Below are 12,373 nucleotides of genomic sequence, written 5' to 3' on the forward strand. Positions count from 1 at the left end.
TTGACGATGTTAAATTTAATTGTAAATAAAATAATTGTATTGTATTTGCATATTTACAATTTATTCTTGCAACAAATTGATTTTCATACATATACGGAGAAATATAAAATTTATTAATTAAAAATGCATGGTAATAATGGAATAAAATATTAATTGAAAATTACTCACACAGTAGTTGAGAATTGATTGATTCTCTAGGGTATTCAAAAATATTTTACTTTAAGTGCTGTAAAGTATGGCCTGTTTTATAACCAGCAGGCTTTGAATTTTATAGATAAACATTTGAAGAAAAAATATTAACATTGTTAGGAAATACTACTAAATGGATATGTTTCAATAATTATTTAATTTTAAAAAATATCAGAAAAACACTTATCTATTAAAACACCTAAGCGAAACTGATGTATCCTAATTGTTTTTGCAAGTTCTAAATAAAAACACAAATGAAAGAAAAGATATACAATTAGTTATTTACAAGTGCATTTTATAATTTATTGTTTTCTCTATGTAATATATTATGTTACTCTTGTATTTTAAATAGAACGTCCAGTATATTATTCCGATATTCAATGGAGAATTCATGTCTCTTCAACATACTATTAAGGTTGCCTACCCCTCAAACAAAGATTTTCCTAGATATTTTCATTTACATGATTTGATCTGAGTAGATATTTATTATTTGATAAAATCTAGGTGGCTGTGATATGCCTGACGTTACTTCAACGTAGCTGTTTAATTAGTCCAAATTTAACAATTAGTTATCATTTTCTGTCAGTTAAAACAAAAAAAATTCTCAGAAATTTGCCGAAAATGCAAACTTATCCTACATCAAAGATAATTGGTATGATTTTATTAGTTCATGAATGCAGTGTGCATTTACCAATTAATAGAATATTTAAATGCTCCTGTACCAACTATTGTCGACAACATGAGAAATTATTCTAGCTTCTTTTTGAGGTAGAACTCCACATATGCCTTTTAAAATGAATAGATCCTTTTGAAAAAGCAATCATTTTATGCAGTTAACAGGAAAGGAAGCATTTTGAGCTTTTGATTTCATCTAGCTGATTTTTGTCACATAATTATAGGTTTATATCTATTTTTAATTCTGTAATAATTAAAATATATTTTAAACGTGTATCTTTTTATTACCGATGTGTATTTTACTCTACAATCTTTAATTTTTGTTAAATTAACAAAAGGTTTATCACACAGCCACCTAGATTTTTTCAAATAATAAATATCTACTGACGCATAATCATAAAAATTAAAATATCTAGGAAAATCTTTGTCTGGGGGGTAGGCAACCTTAATAATATTATGAAGATATATAAATTTCCCATTGAACACCGGAAAAATATACTGGGTGTTCCATTTAAAATAAAGGAGTAACTTGCTTTTAAAAGTGATTAATATTCCATATTAATGTTGTCCCACCCTGTATGACTTTTCAGATCAAATTTCAATTTGGTATAACATACAATGGTTACTGTAATTAAATATCAGGCTATACAAAGTCAACTAAAATTCAGGTAGCTGTTATCGAAATTTAAAATTTACTCTTCGTTTTCACAAAATGTGAAATATGTCAAAAACCTTAGATTTTTAGGTATATGCTTCTTTAAAAAACCTCACCTTTATTTTTTTCCTTAGTTTTATTTTTTAGAATTCGAAAATCAATTAATATATAGGGTGTTCAATTAAAAAAAACAAGTACAACGGAAGGTTAATCTTTCCATTGAAAGGGTTAAAACATTCGCATAAATACAAATCATCCTTTCCGCTGACTTCGAAAATTAAGGTATACTTCTAAGTAAGATCCTCAAAGCGGTCCTGTCGCGGCACAGCCTCCTGCGGCAAGTTTTCATAATTTAACACTGACTTAGCCCTAATCCCTACAATATTGTCCGCCTTAATTCTGGCCTAAATACACGTAACAGTTGCAGCGGCAAAACCGAGCGCCAGCGGTATTACCCTCCCGCTGAACTAATCTAAGACAAACACGAACCGCTCTAAGTATCTTGCCAAATAATAACACACGGAACAAATTGCTTATAATGCTACATACAAATTGTCCCAATTTAGTTGCTGGTTGGGTTTGTGTATGTTTATTTGAGTATATTTTAAGTTAAATTTATTGAAATTAGAACAGGGTAGATTGTAGATCTAACACACATTGGAGTGTGTTATTTTTTCTTGCATTTCAGATATATTTTATGATTTTTTCTATTTACTATTAGACTAAACAGCTCTGTAATTTTTGTTTTAATCATTTATATAAAATCGTAATATAAAACGTTTAGCAGAGCAAAAATAATACAAAATATTCCATAATATATTTTCATTATCTTTCTATGTTCAGGATACTGCGGAATATCAAAAAGTAATAATTTATTTAGGGTATATTAAAATTACATAGATGTAAAATTTTGCTTCTCTGGATATTTTATTATTTATTTATTTATTTAGTAAACAACCAAAATTATCAAGGATTTTTATAGTTGCATTCATTGGCGCAATACACGGAAAAAAATCATTTCTATATTCAAGAACAATCATACACTTAAAATTTTACACTTTCTTTAAGGATAGTATTCTTTCCATGAGTACAACAAATATTTGGAACTATTTTACTTTTACACTTGCTTTTTAAATATAGTTATAGTCACTTTAAGTAATTTTGAATCTAAAAAAAAGAATAAAATGACTTATATTTAAGAAAAACTTATATTACTATCAAGTGAATAAATCCTTTAGCAACGAAGACTATTATAACTATTATTAAATGAAGTACAAATGCTTTTATATAATAATAAGTAGTATTCTTAACTTTTTTAAAACTTTTACTTGAAATCGGTGTATTAAGACTTTAAATAAGTATATTATTCTCGGCGCGAGAATAACACCCTAATTTCCAAGAGTTACTATTCTTATATTAAGTGACCATCCCCAACAGCAACAACGCAACAGTGCATTCTTGACTCCTATCTTCATTTGGTTTCTGTTTCTCCTCTGCGACACGAGACGCGCCGTTTATTCTAATAAAGACGCGTTTTTTTGTTATCGTTTGTGCTTGTGATATGTTAAAATGGAGGACCTACTTCAGGCATGGGAGATGACGGATTTGATCCCAAAATTTCAAGGTAATTTTAGCAATAATCCTACATTATTTGATGACATTGGTTTGAGGTTAGGGGACTCCATTTTAATATGCATTATTTTTTATACATTGGTGGTAAACTAGGTATGTACGCGTTTGGAATGATTCAATTATGTTTTAAACATTTTTATTATCGTTTCTCGTTTTCAATTAGCGATGCCGCTGTTCAATATCTACCTATATTGGGAAATTACACAGTTTTATTGTATTTTCTTATTACGAAAAGCATATAATTTGGTAGGTGATGTTTGGCTAATCCAATTTAAAAAGTATTGACCATATTCGGGGTTATTCTGGTGATGTTACAATATTCCATGCCTATTGGAAATGGAAATTAAAATTTTTAGCATGTCCCAACTCTATTATATTCATGTATGTTACCGGGCAAACCCGATTTTAGGATAAACTAGTTTTTCTGAGCACGAATATTAACCGGGATCGAAAAACTATATAGTTCTCACAAAATTCGGTAACGTGTTCCCTATGCTTTCGGAGGTTCGGGTTCGATCTTGTTAGGAACTCTTGTTTTGGTAAAATCTTTTCTTAATTTCCATTTACAATAGGTATGGAATTTTGAAATATAACCAGAATAACTCCGAATATGGTTAATACTTTTTAAATTAGATTAGCCAAACATCACCTACCAAATTATATGCTTTTCGTAATAAGAAAATACAATAAAACTGTGTAATTTCCCAATATAGGTAGATATTGGACAGCGGTATCGCTAATTAAAAACGAGAGACAGTAATAAAAATTGTTAAAACATAATTGAATCATTCCAAACGCGTACATACCTAGTTTACCACCAATGTATAAAAAATAATGCATATTAAAATGGAGTCCTCTAACCCAACCAATGTCATCAAATAATGTAGGATTATCGCTAAACTTCTTTGAAATTTTGGGATCAAATTGTCATCTCCCATGCCTGAAGAAGGTCCTCCATTTTCACATATCACAAGCACAAACGATAACAAAAAAACTTTATAATTTTATAAACTACCTAGTCGGCGCGTCTAGTAACTAACCTAAAAGTAAGAAGAGGCGTTATTTTATAGTAGGTGATATTACACTTGAATAAAGTAATTATTACATGTACACAAAGAATTTCTATACTTAATGCAATAATTTGCTAATTTACAAATAAGTATAAGTAGTACTCGAAACAAGATTTTATCTCGAATTGTCTGGAGTGTAGTTATAATCTTAATTTCAATACTAGGTAAATCTTAAATAAAAGATAAATTTTCTTAGCTTCTAAGGATAAGGTTTTCTTAAAAAGAAGTATAACTAGATTTGCGGAATGGGGAAATTAGCATATCGTTGGTTCAAGATTAATAATCTTTAAGCCAGTTTAGCTTTTTTTCCGTGTATGAGATAATATACTAAATTTTAACTGTGTGAATAACTTACCCAGTACTCCTAATCTGAAATTTAATGTGACAACTATGACGTGTCCATAGGAGGCTAGTACACTGCCGTCATAAGGATGTCCAGCTCCCCATTCAAAACTTTCACCATGGACGAACACCAGAACAGCGTAAGGAGCTTCTAAACCACGATTTCCTGTAAAAAATTGCAATTTTTAATTGTTGTTACTCTAACAATTATATTTTATGTGATGCTCTGTATTTTCTCTTCAGTTGAATACTTAATAATTTTGTTTAATTATTACTGCTCATTTCATAATCAGAGTAGTTTTTTAAATACATGGAGCTTTTTCATACACTTCATACACTTCTGAGAGATTTATTACCATAGTTTTTACCATAAAATTAAAATCATCACCTCCTGTCATTTTTCAACCCAGTATTTTTTTGATATACTTATTTCAGTTTAAAAATATCATCTTTGTCAACATCTAATAAATCTAAACAATTAAAATTATTACCCAACGTCTCAGAAAAAGTTTTGATAGAAATAAACATAGTAGATTTTAAGTTAAATAAACATAGATTTCTAGAAAACAAGAGCCGAACAAGAGAATACGAACTTAAAACCAATACTCATAGCGTTTATAGACTTTGAGAAGGCTTTCGACTCTATATATCCATAATGCAATATTACAAGCCCTAGCGAAACAAGGTATTGACAGGCCTTATATAGAAACTCTCGCCAGTATATACAGTGAAGCCAAAGCAAGAGTAATGATATATAAAACAACTCCAGAGTTCCTAACTGGCAAAGATGTACAACACGGAGACGCGATATCCCCAAACCGGTTTACAGCAACATTAGAAATCTTCCGTCAACTGGACTGGACCAACAAAGGATTAAAAATAGATGGAGAATATTCTAACCATACATAAGATTCGCTGATAACATAGTCCTAATTGCCAGTAGTCCTGAAGAACTACAAGCAGAAATTAATAAACTAAATACAGGCCAGCAATAAAGTGGGTCTCAAAATGAATTTAGTAAAAACTAAAGTAATGTACAATGAAATAGTGGAAAGTAAAGACGGAAAAAGTGGTAAAGTGGAAAAAAAAACGGCAACTAAAAACTAGTCCCAATTTCAAAGTTGGATTTCTCGCGAATGATTTTTTTTTGAAATTGTAAATTAATTCCTTCTTAACGGATGCTACTAATTTTGAGCATATACAGGGCACAACAATGTAACGTTTTTAGTTCGTTACATGTCTTTTTTATATATAATATATGATGTCTGGCCTATCATCACCGGATTCCCTATCGTTCAGGCCGGATAGTTTATTTGACGCGTAATTTTTACGTTTCCTAGTCGCCAACCCTGTTATCGTTCGACACAACCCTGTTACTGCTCTGAGGAGGCGCTGTTAACATCGCTTCTGTCAACTGTCTCCGTGCTTAACCTCACTTTGTTTTGACGCTCTGTTGTATCCCAGCTTTTAGAAATGGTGATTATTTAAATCTTGCTGTATAATCTGAATCAGCTGCTATTTCAAAGCAACAGGTAAAGATGAGATATTATCCTTTTAGATTCGATATTATTATTGAATATTTTTAGGGTAGAGTTACGGATGTTCCAACTTGTATTTGTGTTTTGCTGACACGTTGGCGTCCCTTTTCTTTTGTCCTCCAGAATGTCACATGGAAGAAAGGACATGTTTATTATTTATTGAGCCCTCGGAAGTATTTTGAGGTAGGTTTATTTTGTTTATTAGACCTTGTTTGGTTTTAAACAAGAGTTTCATATTTTTAGGGTCCAAGTACGGACTGTGTCCAAGGTACGGACTATTTCCAAGGTACGGACTGTGTCCAAGTACGGACTGTGTCCAAGGTACGGACTATTTCCAAGGTACGGACTGTGTCCAAGGTACGGACTGTGTCCAAGGTACGGACTATTTCCAAGGTACGGACTGTGTCCAAGGTACGGGTAGTCTTATGTACGGACATTATCTTATGTGCAGATGTCCTGTGGACGAGTGTCCCCAGTAAGAACGATTTTTTCTTACATCTAAGTGCCACAGCGTGGATGTAGCTTGAGTCCCATGCTGCTTCATTTCCAGTTCTAAGCCTAGTCAGTAGCTACGGCTGTAAGGATTCATGGTGTCCTCAATCTGGCCCCTTTTGTTTTGACCAACAGGATCGCCGACAGACAGTACAGAGATGCTAGACCACCTCACGCTGCTACTGTTTGAAGCAAGGTTACATAAAAGAACAGCTAAGTGTATATTTAAGTTCTAGTTTTACATTTAACATCTAAAACATTTTCAGTCTTAAACAGTAACGTACATTTTAAATAATATCGTACATACTATATTTAGTGGTTAGATTATTAAGAACATTTATGTCGATGCAGTAGTTGCAATGTGATTTAGATTTTAGGTTTCATTATATTACGCCTTCTAATAGTATTACTTTCTATAGATATTATTATTGCGCTATATTAACAGATGAATAACGAGACATAGATTCTAGAATCTACAGGTTGCAACACATCAGATTTAACACCGCATAAAATTTAACAATTTAAATAAAGTAATGCTACTTTTCTTATATTTTCTATAACGTTACACGCATTGTATTTTTTCATAGTCTTTTCATAGAACATATTTAATATTATTTACATACATAGTTTTACTCAACAAATAACCACTATAATAATTATTAAAATTGTACAATGCTATTTACCATCAGAATTCATCATGAATAAATATAGTCATTAGTTTTAAGTATTATACAACTGTGTTTTCTTTCTCTGTTCATGCCTGGCGCCCAATATCTATATATCTTTTGTTAATTATTACTGATTAATTTTCTCTCTAGTGAAATACCTTATCCACGACTGCTCTCCGATGAAAAGCTGCCGTTCGCAGTGGTAGTGGTTTAAAAAACGCTACAACAATAAGACGAAGTTTTTTGCCCGAACTTTGTAACACCCCGTAGGGTGCAGCAGCTATAGAAGCTATTCCTAAATCAAATCACATTGTAGCCTCATCTTTTGTGAGCATTTTAGTTTTTAATCACGACATTATCTCTGTTTGTATTGGAGATACGCTGTTTTAAACGAACGCCTCGGAAAAATGCTTCGCAGGCAAAACCGCGATACATCCGTGAAAAGGAATTTAGTCCATTGCTCAATATCCCAATTCACATGTAAACGCGTAAATGAAGACGTGCTCGACGATATCTTCGAAGGAGCTGGGGCCTGTGGCAGGCTTCCTTGCAGAAAAGCTGTTTTCTTTTAGTCTTCGTCGGATTGTTCTCCCACTGACTTGAGTTCTACGCACGGCTTGTAGCAGATGTTGGTTCTGAAACGCTGATTTCGTATTCAGGACAATAAAGCGGTCGTCAATTTCATTTGTCTTCCGTTTTCTTCTGGAACCCACTCGACTGGTGAAATTTCCCATTTCTATATACCGATTCCAGGCATCCTGGACTGTTGTTCGAGGTTTACCCAGGGTATCGGACACATAAAGTTGACTTGGGCTATCCTAACCTAACCTAACATCCGTCACAAATAATGGCATTTTTTAATTTGACAATCGTTGCCTTGATTATTTATACATAAAACTTTCTGCCTGCGAAGCATTTTTCTGAGACGTTCGTTTTAAAGCAGCGCATCTTCAATAGAAACAGAGATAATGTAGTGGTTAAAAAAACAAAATGCTCACAAAAGATGAGGCTACAGTGTGATTTGATTTAGCAATAGGTACTACAGCTGCTGCACCCTACAGGGTGTTACAAAGTTCGGGCAAAAAACTTGTCTTATTGTTGTGCCCTGTATATGCTCAAAATAAACTCGAAATAAAAATTTCTGATGTAGCATCCGTAAAGAAGGAATTAATTTACAATTTAAAAAAAAAATCATCAAAATCTAATAAATGGTTCGCGAGAAATACAACTTTTTTTTTAATTTGTAGAATAGTAGAACAATTTTTTTTAATTTGTAGAATTATAGAAATTGTAGAATCTTATTAAAATATTAACATATTTACCAACTAAAAAATAAAGCTAAAACTATTATTTCTAGAAAAAAAATCCAAATAAATTTCGTACGCATCGATTTTACTTAGGATCGATACCGATTCTCTAAGCTGAACCCTCCGACGAAAAAAGAGGTTAAACTGAATAACGAGCCCTATACGTCTTCGCTAAAAAATGGCCTCGATAATGTTATTTAGACTACAAACCTTTTAAGTTAATGGCCCTCTTGTACCCGCTGCAACATCAAAGGGTGGCTTATATATCGTTGGCGGTCCACTGAGTTTAAATCGGGATATGAAAAAAAAAAGAACCTCCCTTTGTAGTTTGCTCGATACGAAATTTGCGTTTAAAATTGCGTTTTGGAACTTTTATTGTGTTGATTATATCGACTGTTTGTTTTTAACCGGTATATTTAGAAATAATTTGTATGTTTATTTATTTTAATTAATGATATATACTTTATAGAGTTTATAGATATACAATTTATATAGATATGTATTTATTTGTTTTAATGGAAAATAAATTTCTTGCAGTTTTTAGGTATATAATAAAATTATATAAGAGTTTCTTGCCTTGAACTGATAATATAGAAATTAATTCCACGCTGTGTTCGACATAATGTGGATCAACCTGCTCTCACTACCGGTTTCGGGGTCCTACCCAATCATCAGGCGAGCTTGGGTATTTCCACAAAACGACGAGCACAAAGTGGAAAAATTTCGGGAAAACTCTTAAACACGTATATTTTATTTTGTTGTTTTACATATTTTAAGATTTTTTATAAATTTATACAGCGTGTTTCATAAAATATGACCATTGAGTAATCACGATTCTGCTTAAACTGCTTGACGTTTAAAGCTGATTTTTGGCAAACGGATTGACTGTGGGGTGTAAAGGTTCGATAAGGAGGGGTTTCTCGAATCTCAAGTTCCAAGAGGGTGAAAACGCCCCTCAAATATTACAATATTTGTTATTTAAAAAACGGTTAGTCTTTCGAGAAAACGCTTGGACAAGCAAAATTTATTTTGTTTTTTTACATATTTTGAAATTTTTTAAAAAATCATACAGGGTGTTCCAAAAAGTTGGGTAATTTCTTAACCACGATTCTGGTTAAACTGCTTGACGTAAAGAGCTTATTTTTGGCAAACGGATTTTTCGAAAGTCAAATTCCAACGAGATGAAACTACCCCTCAAATATTACCAAGTTATATAATAATATCGCCATATTGTTTTTTCTTATGCTGACATAAATATGAGAAAATTTTATCCAATTTGTATGTTAATGAAAATTCTTTATCATTACCATTACAAATGATTAATTCGATGTGAACGAAGTCGCTGGTACACGCTAGTTTAATATAAAATTAATCTGTTTTGATTTTACATTAAATTAAAACTTTTTTTATGAAACTGTTTATTAAAATTAATCGAAAACATGCCAGAACAAAGGATTATTTTGTAATAACGAATAGCATTATACATTTTAAACTAATTTCCAATTCACCTTATTAATTCGATTTCAATCTCTATGTTTGAAATAATATTTTACCTGGTTTGTTTCAGCGGAACAAAAAGCCATTTTAATGAACCGACCTGGACCCCTTTCAATAACGCCAATTCTGTCCAATAATTAATAGTCATATTGAACAGGCAATTAATTATTTGCCAACTAATTTGTTTATAAATAATTGAGGCTCATTATTTATTATTGTCGATGCGTAAGTGGTTTTTATTGTGATAATGGCAGCATATATTTGTTTATTTATACCATAGTTAATTGTATTTTCCCCAAAGCTTAATACTTTTACTGGTGTTTGTTACAGTGACGGCTCGTGGTTATTATTGCAGGGGGGTTAATATCTAAAAATATTGCGTCGATTTTTTTTAAGACGCGACCAAATTTAATTGGTTTCTTACAAGGTACTTGTACGTTTAGTTAAAGGAAAATAAATCTAAAAATAAATACTAAATAAATTATGTTAAAATAAAATTATGTTAAAATAATAGTGCCATTTCACTAAAAATCCAGTCAATGTTCTTTACACAAATTTTCCACGGTACGATTTAAAAGACACTTAAGTAATAATGTCACAAAAATATAAATATTTACATATTATATTACACGTAAATGACATTTATAAATGTTTATTTTAAACAATAAGACTGGCAATGTAATTTGTATACTTGTTTTGTATTCTCTTTTGTTTGTTTACTTTACCTTTATCTACAAATTGTATTTTTTTTTGACAATAAAGGCATTTATTTATTTAAGAGTAGCCAGCACGGTACAAAACCATACCACAGCTTACAGAATAACATAGCTTTGACACTCGCCAATTTTTCCCACGCTCGAATTTAAAAGGCCCCACTCCGACGATGCGCTAACTGAATTAAGCGACCGACAGTCAGCCTCATTCAATCGATGCATAGCCTCCACCGGTGGCGCGTAGGGCCGTATTACGAAAGATTTTAATTCGATTTTTTCTTATAGTTAACCATAGGAATTTGTGCTTTTATTTCAATTTTATTTTATTGAAATAAAAAGCACAAACCAAAAAAAAAAAAAAAACTGAAAAAAAGAAATCGAATTAAGCTCTTTTCTACGCGCCACCGATATGCATCGATAGGCGACTATCGTCACTGTCGGTCAGGCTTGCGAGCGTGAAAAAACCCGGCGGTAGCTATGTTGTGCAGCAGCTGTGTTGCCGTGCTGGCTTCCTGTAAATAAATCCCGCTTTGATATCAGCGCCAGCCAACAATAAGGCGAAGCAAAACCTGGCTGAAAGCTGCAAACCCGTGCCGGCTCTTGACGTTTAAAACTAAGCGCATTTACCAAACTGTCATTTTAATAATGTTATATTTTATTTTTTTTTTTTTTTTTTTTATTTGTATTTTTTCAAATGGCTCTTTCAATGGCTGGCATATTTTGTTACAGCACTCGAGCAGCAGTATTTAACCTAAGCGTACAGCTAATGAAAACCAATTAAATTTGGTCGTGACTTAAAAAATCGACGCAATATTTATAGATATTGCAACAGGCCGTCGCGGCACACCGGTATGATACGGAAAAGCCCATGGTATATAAATACTCTTTGCCATTACATCGCAATGCGCATCATTTAATAACGAGCCTCAGTATTTATAAACAGAGCCGGATGACAATGTTAACACCCTTGACAATGTGGACGAAAGTGAGGTCCGATTCATTAAACGGCTTTGTTCGCTGGCTAAACCAGGTAAATAAACAAACGAAAGGTAATCGAACAAGGCCGAGGTAGAGAGCCAATTTAAATGTACTGTGCTATTCGTCGCCCACAAAAACAATCGCTGTTGTGTTTTCGGTAATTATAATAGCTGATTTCATAAAGACACAATTAATGTAAAATCAAAACAGATGAACCCCATTAAACTGGCGTAACGCTTCATTCGTCATTTGGCAATGAGCGATGACGTGGCATACAGGCCGGATAAACACTGCATATTATGTCGGCATAAAAACAGCTGTAACGTGTACCAGCCGCCAACTGGTAATATTTGAGGGCTAATTTCATCTCGTTAGAATTAGACTTTCGAAAAATCCGTTTTTTAAATAAAAACCGGCCTTAGTCAGTGGCGACTCGCGGTGATTTGTACGCATTTTTAAAAATTTCAAAAATATGTAAGCTAAAACAGAACAGCGACACTGAACTGGCGTTTTTTAAATAACGAAATCAACCCAGCGTATTTGAAGAGCAGTTCGAAACCTCGCCGCCGCAATCCGTTTGCCAAATGACAAACATCGGCTGGTTGAATCGCTGTACA

General features: G+C 32.5%; 1 protein-coding gene across 1 annotated transcript in view; it reads right to left on the bottom strand.

Annotated features, from left to right (window-relative positions):
• LOC115877072 (neuroligin-4, Y-linked-like) overlaps positions 1-12,373 on the bottom strand; it is a 259,288-nt gene that overhangs the window by 186,489 nt on the left and 60,426 nt on the right. The window contains exon 4 of the mRNA XM_030893146.1: positions 4,577-4,729. Within this exon, the coding sequence (XP_030749006.1) occupies positions 4,577-4,729 (153 nt within the window). The remainder of the gene's footprint in view (positions 1-4,576; positions 4,730-12,373) is intronic.

Source organism: Sitophilus oryzae, unplaced genomic scaffold (assembly GCF_002938485.1).
Source record: "Sitophilus oryzae breed Bouriz unplaced genomic scaffold, Soryzae_2.0 scaffold_1442_pilon_pilon, whole genome shotgun sequence".
Taxonomy (NCBI): domain Eukaryota; kingdom Metazoa; phylum Arthropoda; class Insecta; order Coleoptera; family Curculionidae; genus Sitophilus; species Sitophilus oryzae.